General features: G+C 37.2%; 1 protein-coding gene across 3 annotated transcripts in view; it reads left to right on the forward strand.

The window, feature by feature from the left end:
* Window positions 1-1,416: 1,416 nt before the first annotated feature.
* VPS35L (VPS35 endosomal protein sorting factor like) overlaps window positions 1,417-24,425 on the forward strand; it is a 126,967-nt gene continuing 103,958 nt past the window's right edge. For 2 of the 3 annotated variants that reach the window (XM_074205291.1, XM_074205292.1), the window contains exons 1-6: window positions 1,417-1,566; window positions 14,115-14,214; window positions 14,953-15,120; window positions 18,646-18,768; window positions 19,393-19,417; window positions 23,015-23,091. In XM_074205291.1, coding sequence (XP_074061392.1) covers window positions 1,550-1,566; window positions 14,115-14,214; window positions 14,953-15,120; window positions 18,646-18,768; window positions 19,393-19,417; window positions 23,015-23,091 — 510 coding nt within the window. In that variant the 5' untranslated portion in view covers window positions 1,417-1,549. Of the gene's footprint in view, window positions 1,567-14,114; window positions 14,215-14,952; window positions 15,121-18,645; window positions 18,769-19,392; window positions 19,418-23,014; window positions 23,092-24,425 lie in introns of those variants that run through there. The other variant, XM_074205294.1, reaches the window with a different exon arrangement.

Here is a 24,425-nt window from a genome sequence, read left to right on the forward strand (position 1 = left end):
TGTGTATTATTTTGTTAGATTGAACTTGAGTAAAGAGACTATATTTTGGCTTTTTATTTGTGTCTCCAGCATTTTCATTTTTTCAGTCATAACCAGATCTTTTTGGTGCCATTTGGCATTTTTTCCCCCCTTTTTTTTTTTGGCAAGGCAATGGGGTTAAGTGGCTCACCCAAGGCTACACAGTTAGGGAATTATTGTCTGAGGCTGGATTTGAACTCAGGTACTCCCCACTCAAGGGCTGGTGCTCTATCCACTGTGCCACCTAGCCACCCCCATTTGGTGTTTTCTTGGCAAAGATACTTGAGTGGTTTGCCATTTCCTTTTCCAGCTCATTTTATAGATGAGGAAACTGAGGCAACAGGGTTATCTGCCCACATTTGAATTCAGGAAGATAAATTTCCTGATTCTAGGACTAGCACTGTATCTACTGTGCCACCTAATTGACTTTTCCAGCACAGTGCTATTAAGTAGTATGATGGAAGTAGTGCTAACTGCTTGTTGATGAAGAGTACATATATATATATATATTTTTTTTTTCCTTCCTAGGGGCCACTAATTCATAGGATAACTATTTACATGTGTTTAGGTGCTTTGTAGCTGTATTTTATCAGTGTAGATAAAATTTCTCTACTGCTGTGATCTGTAACCTCTGTATGCTGTCTATTTCAATGAGATTCTTGTGTTTTCCCCATAAATTCTCCATAATAGACTGACCTGATATATTCTATATCCTCAAGGTTAACTATATATGACTTGGGCTGTCCTTTTGTCTTGGTCACATTTTCATTAATGTCTTTATTCTTACCATATTGAAGTCAAGAATGTTAATATGATGCAGGCTTACTTGTACCCACCACAATATTTGATTGTAATTTAGACTGCTTGCAATTCTTCAAATAGTGAGGTAGGTTTGGGGTTTTGATTCAAAGAAAAATGGTTCTATCATGTAGAACTATGGATTCTGAGTACAGATAAAATCATACTATTTTTTTCACTTTTTTGGGGGGGGATTTTTGCAAGACAATGGACTTTACCAGGGTCACATAGGTCATTATTAAGTGTCTGAGGCGCATTTGCACTCGGGTCCTCCTGACTCCAGGGCCGGTGCTCCATCCACTGCGCCACCCATTCATTCTTACTGGATTTTACCCTCCGGGGTCTGACCCAATGTTCCAGGCTGTCATTCCTTTCGGAGTCACTCTCGGCCCCTTTTGGTGTCACGAATCCCCTTCCCCAGGATCTAGGTCGCCGATAAAATGCTCAACAGCAGCCAGACCCCGGGCGGCAAACAGCCCCTGGGCCACGGCCCCCGCCGAGGCTGCCCTCCGCTCCCCAGAGGCCGCGTTTTCCTCCCGGCACTCTCAGCGCCCCGCCCCTCCCCCAGCCAATCCCCTTCCGTTTCCGGGAGGACGCAGCCGCCCTTCCCGGGAGGCCTCGCGCCTTCCGCCCCGCCCCGGCCTCGGCTGGCTGTGCCCTTCACAAAGATGGCGGCGGGAGGCGGTTAAAGGGCGCGGCCGCGCGGGGCGGAGGCGGTCATGTGACGGGGAAGATGGCCGCTTTTCCATGGTAAGCTGGAGGTTCGCGGGCTGCGTTGTCGGGAGGTTGGAGTCCAGGGGTCGCTTCGTTTCATCCTGATGTGGGGGGTCCGGGGAGAGCCCGTGGGCGGTCGTGTCGGAGGACCCTCCCCACCCCCGTGTTTGGCCCGCTCCTCTCCTGCCCACCCCACCCCCTCCGCGCCCTCCTAGGCTCCCAGATGTCGTTTTCGAGGAAACTGGAGGAAGATTACGCCCCCTTTTACAGGTTAGGAAAGTGAGGCCCAGTCTTCGGGACTTGCCCCTGGACGCCGAGCTAGCAAACGCCTGTGACAGGACTTGCACCCAGGTCTCCCGCTTCCAAATCCAGCCCTTTCTCCCCCTTCCTTTATATTACGCCGACGCTTGTTCCCCCTTGCCCGGAGGTCACCCAGGTTCGAGGCTTCTCGGATGGGCGCATTCGGGTTGCTAGACCTCGCTCCCCCCCTTTTTGAGGGGCTGGCCCAGCTTCCCACCCAGGAGTTTAGAATCGCCGGAGCTGAGGACTGGAGTGGAAACTGGAGCCAAGAGGAAGCCGTGCTCCGGCGCTCCATTCAAGACTCCGCCACGCAGCGCTTCCTTCCAGATTTTGAACGGAAGAAGCTTTAGAAATAGTGGAATCCGGTGTCTCATGACACGAAGAAATTGGCTTTATTCCATTTTCATAGATTTCCAAACGTATTCTTGAACACATTTCTTTTAATTGATGTTTTATTTTCCCAATTACATGTAATCAAAGTTTTTTTTAACATTCATCCACTTGCATATTTATAAAATACACATTTTCCTACCACCCTCCCTTCCACTCCTCCTCCTCTCAGTGTCATTGTATTTGTATTCTTATTTTATTAGTCATTTTGTGTGAGAGGAGTTAGGATTAAGGGAAAAGAAAGAAAATCATGGGATAGGAAGGGAAAAACACGTTTTAAAAAAGTGAACATATCCATCTTGAACACATTTCTAATAGATTAGAACTTCATGAAAAGACAATCTATTCCATTTTTAGATGTCCAAGTTATTAGGGAACTAGCAGAGTATTTTTTGTTTATTTTTGCCTCAGATTGCATTAAAATCACTCCTTTTATGACATTTTACAGTAAGCCCTAGCCTTTCTACGACTAAATAAAATGAACTTAATCCCAATTCCATGTTATAGTTCTTCAAATATTTGAAAGCAGTTCTCACATTTGCACTTCAATTTTTCTTCATATATTTGATTTTTATTATGATTATACATTCACCCCACTCTGGACATAATCCAGTTTGTCAATATTCCTCTTAAAATGTTGTAAATAAAATTTATTTATGGTGCTCTTGTTATAGAATTTCCAGTGAAAGTATTATTACCCTTAGATAGTACACTTATTGTACTTCTCTTTCTGGCACATAAAAGATTGTATTAGGATTTTAAAATAATCTAATCATATAGTTAATTTGCATCTAACTTAAAATGAACTAAAACCTCTAATTCTTAGTTTTAAATGGTGGTAAGCCTTATCTCATCATCTAAACTATATTTGATTACTGGGAAACTACGAGCAATACTTCACACTTACCTCCATTTAATTTCATCTCTTTAGTTTGAATTTAACTCCATTATAATGTTCTTTCTTCTTTTATGTCCAGTATATCAGCTATTCCTCCAGTTACACAGCATTCAAACTATATCTTAACCAAAACTACAGAGGAGAAAAATGAATAGTTTGGCATCAATACATTTATCAGCACTTTTTTTTGAGCACAATGAATCAGTGAACTATATAACTCCATTGAAACATTCTATTAAGCCCACAGAGGGCTAGCTTTTATAGAGCCTGGTCTAAGGACTTCCATGAGGTTTTGGGAAGGGATAAGGTGTCCCTTTTGTCTTCACCTGAGCCCTGTTGTTGGGAGTTTAAAGGCAGCTAGTTGGTGCAGTGGATTGAGCACTGGCCCTGTAGTCAGGAGGACCTGAGTTCAAACGTGACATCAGATATTTGACATTTACTAGCTGTGTGACCTTGGGCAAATCACTTAACACTGATTACCTCCCATCCAGGGTCATCTCCAGTTGTCCTGATTCATATCTGGCCATTGGACTCTGGTGACTCTGGAGGAGAAAGTGAGGCTGGTAACTTAGCCCCCACTCAAATCAATTCAAGTGCTTATCCTGGCCTCACCTTCCTGATGTCATGACCTTTGAGAATGAAGAACAAAACAACTGTTGGAGTTTAGTTTTGGACTGAGCAGGGTGAGAAGTTCATAGACTCAAAGATCCAGAGTTATGGAAGACAGAGTTTATTACACTTCTCCAAATGAGATGAGTTCCAAGAACCAGCAACATATGGAATGATAAAAACAGAACTTTTTTGTTTGTTTTTAGGTTTTTGCAAGGCAGTGGGGTTAAGTGACTTGCCCAAGGCCACACAGATAGGTAATTATTAAGTGTCTGAGGTCAAATTTGAACTCAGGTCCTCCTGATTCCAGGGCCTGTGCTCTATTCACTGTGACACCTAGCTGCCCCTCAAAACAGAACTTTTAAAGGGAAAGCCAAGAAAGGGAAGATGAGTTATAAGTGATTGGCGAGGTCTTAGTGGAATGCTTTTTTTTTTGCAAGTGTGGTTTGGAGATTATGTCAAGGATATTTTGCTCAATATTTGGGCAATAATGTTATTTCAGCATTCTTTGTGTAGCCAGATGGTTCTGCTCCACATCTGAGGCATGACAATTTGGATATAAGGTATGGGGAAATGCTTATAGGATACAAAGTATGGATGGTATATAGGGAATTTCTGATCAGATACAGTCTTTGAGATAGTCTCTATCAGCCCAAGGAGAAGCACAAACTAACAAGCTTTCCTAAAGGTGTTAGAAAAACACAACATCACCTTAAGATGGGGTTCATAGGGAGAAAGTCAATATGGAAGAGTACAAGTTAAATTAACCATTTGCTTTTTGCCTAGCTTTCTACTTCATCACCACTCTGTGTTAGCACTGTGCTGGTCACTGAGAAGGGGAAAAATAAACCTGTAATACCCGTTTCTCAGAGAGCTTAGTTCTTAGCTCTCTGCTTTGCACGTAGGTAGACCCTTAATAAATGATTGACTGACTGGCACATAGCAGGCATTAATATGCTTGCTGACTTGTTCTCCTGGCCACAGGTAGACAAGGGTCAGTTAGAGCAATAGGATTTTTTTGGAGGGGGGGTATGTTTACTCTTTTCCTCCAATCAGAAGCCAAGAAATGGTTCTTTTGACTTTTGTTAGCTTTGGGGGCATTGTGGGTTAAAAAATTCTTCTGCTTGGGTTAAGTAGCCACTTCTAAGTGTATGGCATATGGGGGAAGGAGATTTCAGAACATTTTCTCCCTATGCTTTTTTTTTACACTAGTATAGTCTTTTTTTTTTTTTTTTTGCAGGGCAATGGGGTTAAATGGCTTGCTCAAGGCCACACAGCTAGGTAATTATTAAGTGTCTGAGACTGGATTTGAACCCAGGTACTCCTGACTCCAGGGCCAATGTTTTATCCACCGCGCCACCTAGCCGCCCGATTAGTATAGTCTTTGACATATTTGTTTCTGTTATATTTGGCATGCTATGTAGAGAGGTGGACTTGAGATTGAATCTTGTCTTAGACACTAGGTAGCTGTGTGATTCTAGGCAAGTCGTTTAATTTGTTTGTCTCAGATCCTTTATATGCAAATCCTGCTTTACAGAATTGTTAAGACAAATGTAAAATGCTTTACAAACCTTAACATGTTTTATAAGTACTTGCTATTATCACTTGATTACAGGAGCAGATTCACCCCAAGGACTATTTGAGTCACAGATGAAATTCTCCATTGTTACCAAAACTTTTTTGTAGTCGAATCATTAGCTCAAAAAAAATCAGTGAGAACTAGAGAAAGATTAGACTCTTTAAAGAAAATTTATGTATACACATCCAATACATACACATAGATATCATTTTACATAAGAATTATTTTATAGTTATATTTATTTTTATATTAATTTTACCAAGTTTTCCTCTATTCCTATATAATTTTATAGTTATTCCTAAAGCAAAGTCTTGACTGTTAATAAACTCCCATTTATTAATTACTTCTTTATATAACATAATTATGCCATTTGGCATTCAAAGCTCTTTGCAATCTGATTCCAACATTTATTTCAAACTTACTACAAATTACTCATCTGCAACCATTCTAAGGTTCAGATGAACTGACCTTTTTGTTTCCAAACATTGTATTCCATCCTCTTCCTTTTGCACAGGTTTTTCTCCTATTTAAAATGTCCTTCTTCCTCATTGCCTTAGTATCCTGAACTTCCTTTAAAGGGCTGCTGAGACACCAATTCCTTATATATACTTTTAATTTATCAACATTTTTTTTTCTCTTTCCCATTTCTGCTCCCACTTAAAAAAGAGAGAAAGATTAAACTCTTAAGGGTGGTGTTATGTGGCTATCTTTTTTTTCCCAATTGATATTTTATTTTTCTGATTATATGTTATAAAAGTTTTTCAACATTTATCCACATGCATATTTATAAGTTAGATAATTTCCTTCCACCCTCCCTTCCCTCCCCTCTCCCCTTAGTGGTGAACAGTCAGATTGTACTTATATATTTGTATTTAGCATATTAGCAGATTAGTCATTTTCTGTAGTGTTTATTCAGATTTTGTAGTTTTTGTTTTGTTTTTCTTCCTCCGGATGTGGATAGCATTGTCCTTAATATCGTCCCAGGATTGTCCTAGCTCTCTGAACTGCTAAGAGGAGCTGCATCCATCAAGGCTGATCAACTCACAATGTTCTCTTGATGTTTTGCTCCTTTTGCTCAGCATCAGTTACTGTAATTCTTTCTATGCTTCTCTAGAGTCCAACCATTCATGGTTGCTAGGTGGTACTGGCCTTGGAGACAGGAGGACAGGAGTTCAAATCCAGCCTCAGACACTTGATTGTTACTAGCTTTGTGACCTTGGACAAGTTACTTAACCCTGACTGCCTCTCATCCAGGGCCATCTCTAGGCATCCTGATTCGTATCTGGCCACTGGAGCCAGATGGCTCTGGAGGAGAAAGTGAGACTGGTCACTTAGCACAGGACTCCCCTCATTCAAATCCAATTCATGTACTTGTCATGGCATCACCTCCCTAATGTCATGGTCTTCTTAAAAAATGAAAGACAGACTTTTTTTAAAATTTTTTTTTTTTAGGTTTTTGCAAGGCAAATGAGGCCACACAGCTAGGTAATTATTAAGTGTCTCAGACCAGATTTGAACCCAGGTACTTCTGACTCCAGGACCGGTGCTCTATCCACTGTGCCACCTAGCTGCCCCGAAAGACAGACATTGTTATTAGTATTCCATAACATTCATATACCATAACTTGTTCAGCCATTCCCCAATTGATGATCATCCTCTCAATTTCCAATTCTTTGCCATTACATAAAGAGCTGCTATGAATATTTTGGAATTTCTGGGACTTTTCTTATTTTTCATCATTGGTATTACTGGCAGAAGGTATGATCACTTTTATTACTCAATAGGCATAGTTCCAAATTGCTCTACAGAATGGTTGGACTGTTTCACAACTCCACCAACAGTATATTAATGTCTCAATTCTCCCACAACCTCTTCAACATTTATCATTTTCCCTTTTTGTCATCTTAGCCAATCTGATAGGCGTGAAATAGTATGTGACTATCTTTAAAAGAAGGCCCACAAAAATCCAACGAATCTCAATAACAACAGTAAGAAGGACAGTTGAAAAGTTTGTCTAAGAAAATGATCTCTTAGGATATTTTTTTATTTACTATTGCTTGTTAGTAGATTTTAAGAATTCATTTTTGAGGAAATAGAAGAGTAAACTGAATAAACCATAATAGAGTCTGGGTATCCATAGTTTCTTAAACAAACAGAAATTTAAAATAGGAAATCAGCTTTTTAACAGAGGAGACATTAATAGGTAAAATACAGCAGCATTTCTTTTATCAGTTGCTTGGCAGCCATGCAGACTTTTATATATCCAACTACCCTGTAGAGGGTACTGTCTAATTTACAAAAAGCAAGTTAAATTCTCCAATAATAGTAACTGTTCATATTTTCTAGTAATAGGAATATTATGTTAGAAGAACAAAACAAGGGAAGATGTGACAGCCATCAGTGAAAGCTATGGGTGACAATTCAGGAAAAAGAACATATTTCTTGAGTGAGAAATAAGGCAAACACAATCAACCATATTCCACCTTTGAAAAATCTTACCCAGAAAAGAAACTATTTCATATTAAACACTTTTGAAAGTTTGATCTTGGCTTTTTAAAAAGCAGTATTTTATTTTCTCCAATTGCGTGTTAATAAACAATTTTTATTTTATTGACATTTTAATTTACATTTTTATTCACACATTAGTAAAAATAATCTTGTTGTAAGAGTAAATATAATCCCCCCTTCCCCTACAAAAATAAAAATCCTCACAAGAAATGAAGTTAAAGAAAGAGAAAAAAATGTGCTTCAGTCTGTGTTCAGATACCATCAGCTCTGTCTTTGGGGTGGATCACATTCTTTATCATAAATCCATCAGAGAAGTTACTTCCATATTTTTCCACAGTTGCTGTTGTAATAAACAATTCTTAACATTTGTTTTTTAAAAAATCTTGAGTTCCAAATTCTCTCTTTTCCATTCTCCCTTTCCCCCTCCTTGGGATGGTAAGCAATCTAATAGAGCAACCAGGTGGCTCATTGGATATAACATTGACCTTGGAGTCAGGAGGATTCAAACACTTGATACTTTCTAGCTTTGTGACCTTGAGCAAGTCACTTAACCCTGATTGTCTCACATCCAGAGCCATCTCCAGTCATCCTGATTCATATCAGGCTACTGGACCCAGATGATTCTAGAGGAGAAAATCAGGCTAGTGACATAGCACAGCACTTTCTCACTCAGATCCAGTTCATGTGCTTGTCATGGCATCACCTCCCTGATGTTGTGATCTTCTTCGAAAATGAAGGACAAATGTTATGAGCAATGTGATATAGATTTTACATGTGCAATCTTGGAAAACATTTCCATCTTAGTCATTTTATGGAAGAAAACTCAAACCGAAAAGAAAGTGAAAAATTGTATGCTTTGATCTATATTCAGACTACTGTTTCTTTTCTGAAGGTTTTTCATCATGAGTCCTCTGGGACTGTCTTGGATCGTATTGCTGAAAACTACTAAGTCATTCACAGTTGTTCATTGTACATTTTTGCCATTTCTGTGTATAATTTTCTTCTGGTTTTGCTCACTTCATTCAGTTCATATAAGTCTAAGTTTTTCTGAAATCATCCTCATAATTTCTTATATTGGCTTTTTTTTTTAAAAGAAGACAACTTATCTTTAAATACTCTTAGGAGGACACAGTACTTTAAAAGTTTTTGGAACTTTAAACTTGAACTTTGTAATTTTTTGGAATAAATGAATCCAAGAGGAGGTTACAGTGGATTGGGAAAGTTGTAATCTCTTCTTGGATGCATTTAGAATATTGCTCTTTTTTTCTGATGCTATGTTTCATTTTAGACCACAGATTGTATATAAAGTCATTCATCATACACTACTGCAGTTTTAATATAATGTTTACACAAGTATTGATGATTGTAGGATAAAATATATGAGAAAGGAAAGACCATGAATTCAGACTTAGGCCAGACATGCCTTCTGTTTTTATAAAGTCTACTTCCCAGCTAACTGAATGAATATTGTATATAGTCTTTATGTAGTCTTTAATGCTTTAGAAATGCAGCTTGCCCAATTGTAAGTTAGAGCCTAGAAAGACCTTGGTTCAAATGCCCTGGTTCAAATGCCCCTTTGCTCCTGAAGTTACATAGAGAATGTGTGACTAAACTCCTTCACCTTTCAGTGACCTAGGGAACTTCCTGACACTAGAAAAATCACATAGAAGTGCACATTCTGCACTGCAAGAGGATGTTCCTCTCCAAGAGGTCACTATACTGATGAAATAACAAAGAATATAGTCAGTAATTAAAAAGTAATCAAAAGTCAGCCTTTAGAGAGAAGACAATCAAATGTTTTGTTGAATTGTTGAACTGATTGGCCAATATAAAATTTTTAAAACTCCCACTGTGTGCAAAGCAGTGTGTTAAACCATCTGTTTATTTTTTTCAATGTATGTCCCTGCCCTTAGGAATTATTTTATCATCTGTAAAAAAATTCTAAGGAACAATAATCAGTGATTAGATATTTTCCAAAGTATAATAATGTGTTCTACTAAATACAAGCTCACATTGAGTGCTTTTACATAAGTTATGTCATATGACCTTAAGGATTGAAAACCTGACCTGAGAACCAGGAAGACCTGTGTCCAGACAGTTAATAGCTGTGACTCTGGCCACTCATTTGATCTCTCATGGCCATAGACAATTCTGGTAGAGAGAGTTTTCCTTATCTATAACAATAAAATCACAGACTGGGTCTCCATGCCCAGTCCTCACAATAACTCTGTAAGATCGGCACTGTTTTTATCCTCATTTTGCACATGAAGAAACTGGGACCCAGAAGTTGAGTGATTTATCCAGAGCTAGTAAATATTTGAGGTAGAATTTGAACCCATATCTTTTTTTTTTTGGTTTTAAAATGGGGTTAAGTGACTTTCCCAAGATCACACATCTAAGTAATTAAGTGTCTGAGGTCACATTTGAATTCAGGTCCTCCTGACAGTACTCTATCCACCTAGCTGCTCCTTCAACCCATATCTGAATCCAAGTCCACTAGTCAATCCTCCCCATCACACTGCACATATTCTATTGAATTACATTCTTTTTTAGGCATCATCTCCTTTGTACTTTCTGTTACTTAACTCTAATGCTTGCTCTTGTAAGTTCTCATTTCTTAGTTTGAGTTCCAGATCAAGCAGATACATTTTGGTACACTGAGTACATTTCTCTTGGACTTTTGGCCACTCATATTCTCACATTTGCTCTTTTTAAAATTTTATTTTATTTTTTTATTTTTGCAAGGCAATGGGGTTAAGGGACTTGCCCAAGGTCACACACTAGGTAATTATTAAGTGTCTGAGGTCAAATTTGAACTCAGGTCCTCCTGACTCCAGGGTCAGAGGTCTATCTACTGCGCTACCTAGCTACCCTTGCTCTTTTTTTTTTTTTTAAATCTTGGGCAACCAGGTGGTGCAGTGGATAGAGCACCAGCCCTGGAGTCAGGAGTACCTGAGTTCAAATCCGACCTCAGACACTTATTAATTACCTAGCTGTGTGGCCTTGGGCAAGTCACTTAACCCCATTTGCCTTGCAAAAAAAAATCTTTCTCTAGCTTGTTCTTACAGTGATTCATACTATGGTTTTAGTACCCTTTCTTTCCTTCAACCAATGCTAGTTGAACCAACTTTCTCTTCTTTTTAAAGTTCTAAAGAGTCAATAGAAAGTTGGTAGAGTTTCCTACAACAATGACCATTCCTTTCTCTTCCTCTTAAATTTCTTTAGAAATAGCATCTAAATGTGCTATACATTTCATTCAGGAAAACAAATGGCATGATTTCTTAAATGATGAACATGATGGTAATTATGACCCATTAAAGGATTTGGGTGTGAATTTGGATAGGTTGGAGAATGGACCATAACAATATTCAGAGGGTACAACTTTTGAGGGAGAATAGGAAATTAGAGATTAAGAATGCCATGTCTGTTGGGTTTTATTCTCTTTTCCTGACCTTCTGAAGTATCTTAGGAAATCTCCAGTTGTGAAATGCTGGAGTTTATTAGTGATGATTTTGTTTCTCTTCAGTACTTAGATGAAAAGAAGTAGACTTTGTAGACTCAGTAGTTAGTCTGTAACTCAGAGCTATATAGAGCCTGTCAAGATCACCTCCAAGTCTGGTGATTCTGTGACTATAGTAAGATTTTATGTATAGTGTTATACTTGTTTGACATTTAGCCATTAAGTATCTGTATGATAGTTTCTGATTTTATAGAAGTCTATTGAGTTGGTAAAAGAGATCCTCAAAAATAACTTTTAAGATTTCATTGTCTTGAATCACTTTTTTTTTTTACTTGTCTCCTTCAGAGTATAAATACACTGAGTAGGAGCTAGGAGTGTATGTGTATGTATGAATATGTTACAAGTGGAAAAGGATAGCCATATTGATAGCTTTATTGTCAAGAAATGAAAATAAAAAATAGTCAAAGGAATGACCAGGCAGTTTTCAGAGCTATCTATAGTCATGACAAACTGCTCTACATCAGTTTTGATGAGAGAAATGTAAACGTAAATTAAAACAACCTCACACTTATCAGATTGATTAATATGACAGAAAAGGAAGATGATAAATGTTGGAGAGGATGTGGGACAATTGGGATACTAATCTAAAGTTGGTAGAGTGGTGAAATGATCCATTCTGGAAAGTAATCAAGAACTGAGTCCAAAGGACAATAAAACTGTGCATACCCTTTGATCTAGTAATACCCTATAGGTCTGTATCCCAAAAAGATCATTAAAAAAGGGGAAAGGACCTACATATGCAAAAATGTTTAAGGCAGCTCTTTTTGTAGGGCAAAGAATTGCACATTGAGGGGTTATCTATTAATTGAGGAATAGCTAGATAAATTGTGATACTATTGTGCTGTAAGAAATAACAAGGGGGTGCAGCTAGGTGGTGCAGTGGAAAGAGCACCAGTCCTGGAATCCAGAGGATCTGAGTTCAGATTCTACCTCAGACACTTAATTACCTAGCTGTGTGATCATGGGCAAATCATTTAATCCCACTGCCTTGCAAAAACTTAAAAGAAAAAAAAGAAAGGAAGAAATAATAGGCAGATTTCAGGAAAACCTGGAAAGACTTAAATGCACTGATGCAAAGTGAAATGAACAGAACCAAAAGATCCATTGTAACAGCAACATTGTACAATGATCAACTATGACTGACATAGCTCTTCTCAGCAATATACAGTGATCCAAGATAATTCCAAAAGATTCATGATGGTTAGGGTTATCCACATCCAGAGAATGAATTATTGGAATCTGAATGCAGCTCTAAGTAAACCAATTTTACTTTCTTTATTTTATGAGTGTTTTTTCCTTTTTGGTCTGGTTCTTCTTTCACATCATAAAAGAAAATTATGTTTTACATAATTGCACAATATAACCTATATCAAATTTATTCACTGTTTTTAGAGGAGAGAAAATTTTGGAATTCAAAAATTTTTAAAAATGAATGATAAAAGTTATCTTTACATGTAATTGGAAAAAATAAAATACTTTTATAAAATAGTAGGGAAAAAAGAAGCGGAAATCAAACACTGCATTGTTTGGGACTATTAGAGTGAGCTGCTTTCATTATTTTGACAAGGCATTTCTAAGTTAACTTGCATTACTTTTTAATCTTATGCCTTTTCCGATTAAAGAAAGTGAGCATGCTCAGGTTCTGTGTACTTCTGTCATCTTCATTATGGAGTCTTTTTGTTTTGTTTTTTACAAGGCAATGGGATTAAGTGATTTGCCCAAGGTCACACAGGTAGGTAATTATTAAGTGTCTGAAGTCACATTTGAACTTGGGTCTTCCTGACTCCAGGGCTGGTACTCTATCCACTATGTCACCTAGCTGTCCTTCATTTTGGTGTCTTAAAAGAATGGCTTGAGGTACACAGGATAAGTGAATTGCCCACTGTCAGCCACTAATCACTAAGTGTTAGAATTAATTTTTGAATCTCTGTCTTCTGGGCTCCAAGTCCAGCATTCTCTCTACCATGCTGTGCTACTTCATTAAAAAGAATGAACTACATTCAAAAATAAAAGTGCTTATGGAAAAACTTGAGTTTGTGGTTATATGTTTTTGTTTCTTGTGAGTTTATCTTTTAATCATTATTAAACACAGTGTTTGATATTATGAAAATTCTCTGTGAAAGAGCCTTGTTTTACAGTTAAGCCCAGAAGAGTACTTTTCTATTCTTAGAAGCTTGCTATGGTTTTCACTTATTTATTTGTTTGTTTGTTTGTTTGTTTGTTTTAGTTTTTTTTTTGCAAGGCAGTGGGGTTCAGTGGCCTGCCCAAAGCCACACAAGTTAGGTAATCATTAAGTATATGAGGCCAGATTTGAACTCAGGTACTCCTGACTCCCAGGGTTGGTGCTCCATCCACTGTGTCACCTAGCTGCCCCAGTTTGCTAGAGTTAAAAAAACAAACCCAAAATATCTTTTTTTATTTAAGGATTGTGCTATTTTAAGGAATCCATTTGTCACTCTTCTTTCTTTAAAATATTTTTAGTAAATGGAAAATTTATAAGAATAGGGTCATTTGATACTTTAGACTAGAGAACTAAAAACACCTGAAAGGTAGGTACTATTTTAGACACGTTAATAGTCAGATCAGCTTTTTTGGTCATGAAGAGGGCATTTCCCCTCTGGCTTCATTTTTCCCTATTTATAAAATGAGGGAATTAAGATAAATGATCTCTAAGTTCTATTCTAGATGTAACATCTTGTGATTCTAATTAGCTCAGCAGAAGTATTTCTTTACATGAATGTTTATTAACTGCTTGGTTTATGCTTACATGTCTTTAACAGGCATTCAAGGCAGAGAAACTACAAAAATGAATTTGAATCATGTAGATTAGAGGCTGTACCCCTGGATTTTGGAGATTATCATCCACTGAAACCTATAACTGTAAGTTTTTTATCCATGATATTCTCATTGATTGAAATTATTGACTGCTATCTTCCTTTGTCTTTTTCTGTTTTATTGAGAGTTTATTATGGTATTATTGCTAGTATCCCTGGGTTCTTTGACTTTTATTTTGTTGCTTACATTGCCTTCAACTATTATTTCCTTTCATGTTAGTAGAATTAACTTTAACATTAGATTTATTGCAGGTAGGAATTTAGTTTCTTCTTGCTTTCCCCAATAGAAAATAAAGCTCATGTTTAACCCTTGTCTCAAGTACGGAAATTTTCTGTAGCTATTTTTTTAGTAGCTATTTTCAAAAGGGAATCTCACTATTGTTTGTCTTATGTGGACATGCTACTTTAAAAATGTCTGTGAGAATATGATCATAGTATGAGATAACTTTCTAGTTTTTGCAAGGCAATGGAGTTAAGTGGCTTGCCCAGGGCCACACAGCTAGGTAATTATTAAGTGTCTGAGGCCGGATTTGAACTCAGGTGATCCTGACTCCAGGGCTGACTCCACTGCACCACCTATCCGCCCCTAGTATGAGATAACTTTGAAGGACATAGCTGGTTTTATATGCTCTGGGCAGGGTGTTCATTGTTAACAAAAAATAACCTTAGAATAAGGAAGCTAGTACAATTGAGTCATCTAATCTTTTTAATAAGAGAAAATTCTAAAATAATTTTGTTGTTTTATTAGGAAGAATAGTAAGACCTCTATAAAATTTCCCCACAGGTCACGGAATCAAAGACCAAGAAAATGGGGAGGAAAGGCAGTACTTCTTCTACTTCTTCTTCTTCCTCAAGCTCAATGGTGGACCCCTTGAGCAGTGTTCTTGATGGTACTGATCCTCTCTCCATGTTTGCAGCAACAGCAGATCCAATGACCTCCACAGCTAATATGGTAATGGAAAGTTCTTTTTAAATCAAGGGTAAAGTTCTTCTAAGGTTGTCATTTCTTCATTTTTTAGGAAGTACTTTTCTATGAAAAATGTAATTTTTCTCTTGAAACCATGATATCAAGTCAGAGTAAGTACTTTTATAAATCTTAAGGCACTATGTAAATTCAACAAGCAAGTTAGCAAGAAATTGATAAATACTTGCTGTGTACCTGGCTCTATGCTAAGTACTTGGGATACAATGAAAGAAAAAGCACAGTCCCTGCCTTCCAGGAGCTCATAGAAAAATGAGGAGGACAATGTGGGAACCATTGTGTATATAAAATATGGAGAAGGCAAGCTGGAGGCGATCTCAGAAAGAAAGCACTGACATGGGTTGGAGCCAAGACTTGAAGGAAGCTGGGGAAGTTAGGTGTTGGTGAGGAGAAAGAGTGAGGGCCAGCCCACAGAAAGGAACAAAGCCAGGAGGAGTGAGTTATGCAAGGTGCTAGATTGTAGAATACTGGGAAGCTAGTATAGTTTAAGAAAATTGGGAAGGGCAGGAAGGGGCTGTAAAACCAAATGATTTTTATATTTGATCCTAGGGCTAGTCAGACCTGCATTTTAGAATAATCACTTTGGCAGTAGAGTGAAGGATGTACCAAAGAGGGTAGAAACTTGAGGCAGGGAGACCAACCAGAAAACTAAAGTGTTGAAGACATATGTCAGTATGGCAACTGTGTCAGAAGAGGGAAAGGGATGTATAGGAGAGCTGCTTTGAAGGTAGGAAATAACAGAAATTCATAACAGATTAGATAGGGGGATAGGAAAAAATTCACCTAAATTGTAAGCCTGAGTGACTAAGAGATTGGGGGCACCCTCAACAGTAATAAGAAAGTTAAGAGAGGAGAGGTTGGGAAGAAATCCAATAAGTTTGGTTTGGGACATATCAAATTTAAAGTAACTATGGGACATTCAGTTGAAGATGTCCAATAGATAGTTGGATATTTAGGACAAGAAGTCAGCAGAGAGATTAGGACTGGATAAATATATCTGAGAACTATTTGTGTGGAAACGATAATTGAATCGAGAGGAATTTATGAGATTACTAAGCAAATAGTATAGAGGAGTGGAGCATTCATGGTTAGTTGGTGTGACCTTGATGAAGACCTAACAAAGGAGAAGACAATATGGGAACTGAGAAGAGAGTAAGAGTAGAACTAGAAGAGGGCAGGGCTGTGAAAACTTAGGGAGAAGGAATTATCATTGGCAATTAAGAGACTAAAGGTAATTTTAGAAAGAGTAGTTTCAGTTAAATGATGAGGTTAGAAACCAGATCAAAGAGAATTTAGAGCATAGTAAATGGAGCAAATGTAGAGGCACTTATTATGGTTGATTTTCTTAAGATATTTAACTTTGAAAGAGAAGAAAGAAATGAGGCTAGCCAACACGGATGAATAGATCAAGTGAGGTCTTTTTTTTAAAGATGGAAGTGACATGGGTATGTTTATGGTAAGCAGGTAGTAGGCAGGAAGATAAGGAAGATTTGTTAAAGAAGCATCCTTCTGGAGAAAACAGGATGGCATGGGTTGACTGTCAGCTGCTTGGATTTATTTTTAGTCTCAGAGTCATGTATGTTTCAAGCAAGCAAGCTGAGATCATTTCCTTGGTTACAAGAGTGTACAGTTTTCATCAATCATATAGTTCATATGGTTACAAGTTTTAATCATGTGATTACAAATTTAAGTAATAATCATATAGTTAATTGATTTCTTATCCCTACTCAGACCATGATGACCTTAACCTGTTACCTTATTTATTACTACATTGTATAATTGTTAATTCATTTAAAATTATTAATTAAGCAATTCTTTTAATGGAAAGTTTTTTTTATATTTTTTGTATAATGTTTTTAGATACACTTCCTTAACAATCTATAGTGAGGGTCTTTATGCTTGTCCACCCATCCATTAACTCTTACAATAACCAATGTTTCTTTCAGGCCTTGTTGGTAAGAAACCACAGTTTCTGTGACTTTTTTATTCTTTCCCATGAAACTAAGGCTGCTGGAGTTCACATATCAGTCACCTGTACTAACTGTTTTCTCACCATCTTTTTCATATATTCCTGTGTATGGTAAGGGGGGCAAAACTACTAATTTTCCTGGAATTCTATTTGACTCACCTTGTATCTGTTTGCCCTGTATATATTCTGACATCTCCTTGGAATTCCCAGTGTTGGGTTTTCCAGAGATTTCATAATGTTGAAGCCTTAGGGAGAGGCAGTCCTGTTAAATTTGGGCAGAGTTTACAATCTGTTTTATTCAAGGAATTTTTCTGAAATCCTTCCTTTATAGTCATTACAGTATTAGGATGAGTAAATATTGTAATCAATAACAAACCTATAAGTATTGGTATGCATGAAATCCCTATATATATATATATATTGAAGAAGGAAATGTTCCATCAGGCAGTGTGACTGCCTTGAGTCTTCTTGCTGCGACTGTCAAACAGCTTAGAGACCCTGGCTCCCAACACTGAATGGCTTTAATTTTTTCAGGTATGAGTCAAGGTCCTAATCTGAATGTATGGGGGTTTGAGGAAGGATGAAAAGGTTTGAAATAGTTGCCTTGGTGAGTGGGATAGTGAATCAGTGGGGGCTTAGTTGAGATTATGTAACATAAATTTGTAGTGGACCCAACCAATATGGTTTCATGATTTTTCTCCAGCTTTGTACAGTATTAGATGAATAGGAATATTCTTTTTTTAAAAAGCTAATATATTGAAAGATATACTAGACAGCAATAAATAATAGGTTATAAACCACTTAACATGTTTATATTATTCAGAGTAATCACTTAAGAAAATTTTTGTTTCAACTTCTCTCCTACTTTCCATTTTTTCCTTCCCTTTTGATTAGAAGACAAGAAATACAATACCCAATATACATATGAAGTCATGCAAGATATATTTTCAAATTAGCCATATTGCAAACACCCTCTTCCTGCCTCCCCAAGTTAAGAAAAATAAAATAGGAAAAAAATATGCTTCAGTCTGTATTTAGAAGTCATTAATTCTTTCTCTGGAGGTGGATAGTATGTTTCAACATGAGCCCCTTTGAAATTGTCTTGGATCGGGGTGGCGCAGTGGATAGAGCACTGGCCTTGGAGTCAGGAGTACCTGGGTTCAAATGTGACCTCAGACACTTAATAATTACCTAGCTATGTGACCTTGGGCAAGCCATTTAACCCCATTGCCTTGCAAAAACCTAAAAAAAAAAGAAAGAAAGAAATTGTCTTGGATTGGTCAGAGTAGTTAAAGCTTTCATAGTTGATTATTGTTACAATATTGTTACTGTGTACAGTATTCTCCTGGTTCTGCTTACTTCTCTCTGCATCAGTTCATATAAGTCTAGGAATATTCTTTTGCAGAACAAGGCATAAACTGCCTACTTGATAGAACTCTGAAAGGTTATAGAGTTATTTTTGTTTTATTTTTGTTTTTTAGTTTTATCTCTTGCTATTGAGTGCTATGTGTCTTTCTTATCTTTAGGACAGCTCAAGAAAGAAACGGGATAGAGATGATAATTTCACAGTAGGAACTGATTTTGAACCTTGGTCAAACAAACGGGGTGATATCCTTGCCAGATACACAACAACAGAAAAACTCTCTATTGTAAGTTGCCTGGTCATGTTTTGTTTCACTGTTGTCTCAGAATTTTAGTCTTTTTTATTTTTATATTTGGGATCATCTGAGTTTTATGTCGTTAATGTTAAAATTTTGGAGAAAAGGTGCTAGCCAGGCCTTCTAGAACCTCATTATCCCAAGCAGTGGTAGGATATAGAAAAACAGTTGTAATGTAGAATTTTTCCATTTATGGATCTACTTTGACTCCTGAATTGCCTTAAAATTTGCTCTTCTGGGGCGGCTAGGTGGCACAGTGGATAAAGCACTGGCCCTGAAGTCAGGAGTACTTGGGTTCAAATCCGGTCTCAGACGCTTAATAATTACCTAGCCGTGTGGCCTTGGGCAAGCCACTTAACCCCATCTGCCTTGCAAAAACCTAAAAAAAAAAAAAAATTTGCTCTTCTGGCAGTCAAAAAATTTTTATATATTTGAATAAATGTTCTTGATACTTTAATTAGATCAGTTTTTGTGATTTTTTTACATGAGAAGATTGTAAAGGGGGTGCTTGACTTAGATACTTATTCTGTGACTTTAGATATCCCTTCTGACTCAGATTCTATGGTTCATAAATATCTGATCTTCATTGTAACATTTGATATTATTTCTCTACAGAATCTGTTTATGGGATCTGAGAAAGGTAAGTTAGTTACTATTTTTTTTTTAACAGCCTTCAGTCAATAGTAGGTTAGGAAAAATTTAGCTCACACCTGAAATCATTTCAAACTGCCACTTACAAACTCTCAAATGGTATAAGGGGTGGGGGGCAGCTAGGTGGCGTAGTAGATAAAGCATTAGCCCTGGAGTCAGAAGTACCTGGGTTCAAATCAGGTCTCAGACACTTAATAATTACCTAGCTGTGTGGCCTTGGGCAAGCCACTTAACCCCATTTGCCATGCAAAAACCTAAAAAAAAAAAATGGGGATAGGCTCAGGTCCCAATTTCATTAATTACCTAAAATTAGACTTTTTTAAACAATTAAATTCAAAACCCAAATTAAAAGGAATAACATTTAACTCGGGTAACTATAACTATTTCAGATCTGAATTATACACACACACACACACACACACACACACACACACAACAGAAACAACTCTTTTGTATTAAATTTACCAAGGTGAGAATTGACACCCTGGCCAGTACCAGATCTCAGAATATAGAAAACATTTTCCCACCTCTCCAGGTCAGTAGAGAGATGTGAAAATGTCCCATTGATGTTTAAATACACATGCACACACATACACACACACAAACATATATTTATATTTTTTTAATGTCCCAATTAAGACCAGTCAAGAAATAACTTAGAATCAATCACAATTTCTTGAGGAACCTCATAATATATTTATTAAGATTTTGAAAAAGCCAACTGATAGTTAAATTGAATGCATTCTTAAGTAACTTTATAAAGTTCAAATCCAGTTACTCTATAACAGAAATATTAGTTACTAGCACAGGCTTAATTAAAAGATGAAATCTGAATTTCGTAATTCCAGGAAAAGTTATCTTCCCCTTTTCTCTAATTGAACACTAGGTTTCCCAATCAATTTGCCCATTTCCCCTCCCCCTCCCAAGGGTGGGACTTTCTCAGCCCAGCTAAATGGTGCTTGGACTTGATAAACACACTTAGCCTAAGAAAAAAGTCATTTTCCCCCTCTCTTCCCCAAACCAGGAAGAAGGCATGGGAGTCCCCTATTTTAAACAATGGGGCCAAAACAAGTTTTTTTTTGGGGGGGGGTCTTACCCTTCCTGCAGTGAAACATGCATTCCACCTGAGACATAGGTTTGAGTTTCTGAAGTTCTAAAAAGGAAGCTTTCCCTTCTCCCTTTCTCCCTCCCCCCTCTCTCTCTGCAGAGGGTGGGGGGAGCAGAGAATGAGACAGAGCATTTCAAAGAGAGATAAAGAGAGTACCACCCAAGGATAATTTCCAGTAGCTCAGCTGTTTCGTTTTGGTCAAATCTAATTCCTCCCAAGGAGCAAGCACATAGCTGGGGGGACTTTTTTTGGGTACCAAGTTTTCCCCCATATTTTAATTCTCCATCAGTTTATAGGTAGGCAAACATGTCAGTTGGACATATGGCAACATACGTCCTTCCTTAACAACCCTCACTCATTGGGGTATACACAAAACACACCTCAGAACTGCCATTCCTCTGGTCAGTCTGAAGACAGGACAGGCCCACACCAGGGCTACTATGAAACACCATATGGGATCAGCTTAGCTGACAACCCACAAACTCAACCGTTTTCTGTTTTTCAGAAAAAGGTAAACACAGAAGAAGGGCTAGAGGTCCAGTAATTTTCCTACTTTTCTAAAAATCTAGGATCTAAAAAAAAGGGTGTGCTCACTTACATGGCTCCATCCAATTTCCCAGTCTGGGCAGAATTTCCTGGCTGGTTCACCATCTATGGAGCTGTTGGCTTCTTGGCTTTGGTTCTGTCTATGAGGAATCATTATTCACACTAGGGAAAGCGTGGGTGGAAATAAAACAAACTTTATTAAAAAGGTTACAAGACATAGGAAGGGCTAGTGAGAGAGAGACAGAGACAGAGACAGAGACAGATAAAAGAACAGCCAAGCAGTGTTGACTGGGCCATGGTCTGAGAAGACTGTGGCTAGTTAATATTTTCTTGATTGGTGAAGTGCTATTCTGTTGAAGTGAGGATAGTATTACTAAAGAAACAAATTTTATCCCGACTTGTATGCTCTCTTAATTTATTGGATAATTCTGTATACAGAGGCATTCATTTTGAATGAATGAATTGGGTACTTAATAAATGCTTATGTTTGATTTATCCAATATTTTAAATAAAATTTTGTTTTCAAAAAATAACTAGCATTTCTTTTCACTCTTTTTCATGATTCAAACTCTGGGAAAAAATAAAGAAAATATAAGAAGCTCTTTGAGTTCTAAATTATTTCACAGATCACCTAGCTCCACACTGTACTTTTTTAATCCTTAAATTCTATTTTTTTAAAATCAATTCTACAAGCATTTATTAGGCACCTACAAAATATTGACACATTACTTGGCCCGCTAGCCAGCAACCTCAAGGGGTGGGGGAGGGGAGATTCTGTTTGGTTTGAAACTTAGTTCCTTTTAAAAAATACCAATAACTATGTGAGTGGTAACTTTTCTGATTGGTCTTACCTATAATTTTCCTCTCAGAATCCAATACATTTGTTAGAGCAGGTTTGAAGAGACAACTGGACTCCTGAGTTGAGAGAGGGTCTGGGGGCCCTGAGAAAGCATAAAAAGACAGGATCAGGTATTAGAGAGGAAGACTAGCTTGGGCTGAGCTACAGATGCCATCACTTTTTACCATTCAGGGAGACTGAAAGATCTAGTTTTGTTGGGCTGAAGATATTTGAAAACCTTCTTGTTATTTAAGTAATGAAACTGAATAGACTTAGTACCTCATAGAGTAAGTACCCAGTGCCTCCCAGATTGATTTTTTTTTGACTTGGTAAAAGAGCCCATTCTTTGCCTCCTTTCTTTTTTATCTTGTCTTAATCACTAAATGGGCATTGCCTTAGTCAAACTGAGACCTGTTAAAGATCTTATCTTAAAAGATCAAGGTCTTCCACTGCATTCAGAGCCATCTCCAAGTCATCTGATCCCTGTCTGTCCACTGAACTCTGGAAAAGAGTGAGGCTGGTGACTTTGCTCAGCCCTTCCTCACTTAAACCCAGTTCATTTACAAGTTAAGATATTGATTCCCTCATGTCATGGTCTTCTTCACAAAAAAAAAAAAGGACAAAGGACAATTCATTGTCTTAATAAATTCTTGTTCAATCATGAAATGGGTACTAGGGTAGCAATTTTTGCATGTGCTCCAAAGGGAACATTTTAATTCACTTGGATTTCTGGAAGTAACCTAATATATAATTGTGTTATTGTTGATGACTTTTTTATATGTTGGGTTAACAAATATGGAGGGCAAAATTTTTTAAATATTCAATTCATTGGAAGTGTTTCAATAGAATTAAATCAAGTCTTGTTTTCTAGTAGGTAGTCAATTTGGATTTTTTCTCTGAAAAATTGATTACTTAAGTAAATTGCCCCCACAATCTTATTTTGTCTTTTTGTAAACAGTCAGAAATCCTAGTATGTTTAATCATAATGCAGTAGAAATTCTTGTTATAGGTATGATCTTAGTAGGAAAGAATCCCTAATAATACAAATTTATGAAAATTTCGAGATCCTAAAACACTGAATTCTGTATGATTAGGCAAGACTGCAACCTCCACATCCGCAGTGTCTGAGAAAGTCAGGACGAGACTGGAGGAACTGGATGATCTGGAGGAGGTGAGCTGGTTCTGAAGGGCTGATAAGGAGAAGAAAGACATTTTTTTCTTGATCTGTCACCTAAGGAGCTTTGTAAAGTGTGCAGGTTCTATTCTTCTAGCCAGATGATGACCAGTAGAAGAGATGCTAGAACTTCATTTAGAAGCTTCTGAACAACCTCTAACTTAAGTTTGCTTTAAAAGTGGTGTTCTTGGGTTACTAGATGGTGCAGTAGATAGAGCACTGGCCCTGGAGTCAGGAGTACCTGAGTTAAAATCCTGCCTCAGACACTTAATAATTACCTAGCTGTGTGGCCTTGGGCAACCCACTTAACTGTGTTAGCCTTGCAAAAAACCTTAAAAAAAAAAAGTGCTGTTCTTTCCTCATTGTAATGCATCTACTTAAAATAATCTGTGACACAGTCTGTCAATTGGGAGGAAGTTACTATAATTGATAAGACCCCTGCTTTTGTGACCACATTTATAGTTATCATTAACCAAAACATGACCATCATCTGACCTTTAGGGTAGGATATAATGCAGTATTCTAATGTAGAAATTAGAAGTCTAGAAGAGTGCATTTAAGGGAATCTTCATATCATTGTCTCAGTCAGATGACTTTACCATTTTTTTTTTCTCAAGGCAGTTTGATCTTGGAGATTTACTGTGGGACCTTTAAGCAAGCCTCTTATCTTTTGTAACTCAGGTTCTTCATCTGTAAAATGAGGATAATATTAGTAGAACCAAGCTTACAAGGTTGAGGATCATATGAGATCATATAAATAGAGGAAGTGCTTTGTCAGCATTAAAGCATTTATAGAAATATCAACTATTAATTATTTTTAAGAATACACAGGTTCTGGCCTGTTGTCAAGTGAAATTTATTTGTTCATGTTAACTTTAATTTCATTTAATGTTCACAGTTCATTAAATGGCACTAAGTTCTGCACAAATATTTTGGTAACTTTTTATATAAGTTCTATTGCAGAATTATGGGCCATTTCTTGGAATGAATCAATTTAAATTTACTTTTCTCTCAGTAGTTTGATTTTTTTCATGTGTTATTTTCTTTTGTCAGTAATCCCTTTTACTTGGCTGTAAAATTGTATGAGCAACATCTTTGTCATGTTTTATAGTATGCTATAGCAACCAAAGATGGGCACACATGGAAGAAGACATTTCTTTGTGTTTTTAAAAAAATCAATTAATTTTTTTCCAATTATATGTAAAAATAATTTTAAACATTCATTTTTGTAAAGTCTTTTACCTCCCCCCTCCTCTCCCCCCACCCTAGGATAGCAAGTAGTTACTTTTTAATATTAGCTATGCATTCTCCCTATTTATAGAGCCAGAATG

The sequence above is a fragment of the Macrotis lagotis genome, chromosome X, assembly GCF_037893015.1.
Source record: "Macrotis lagotis isolate mMagLag1 chromosome X, bilby.v1.9.chrom.fasta, whole genome shotgun sequence".
In the NCBI taxonomy this organism is placed as follows: domain Eukaryota; kingdom Metazoa; phylum Chordata; class Mammalia; order Peramelemorphia; family Peramelidae; genus Macrotis; species Macrotis lagotis.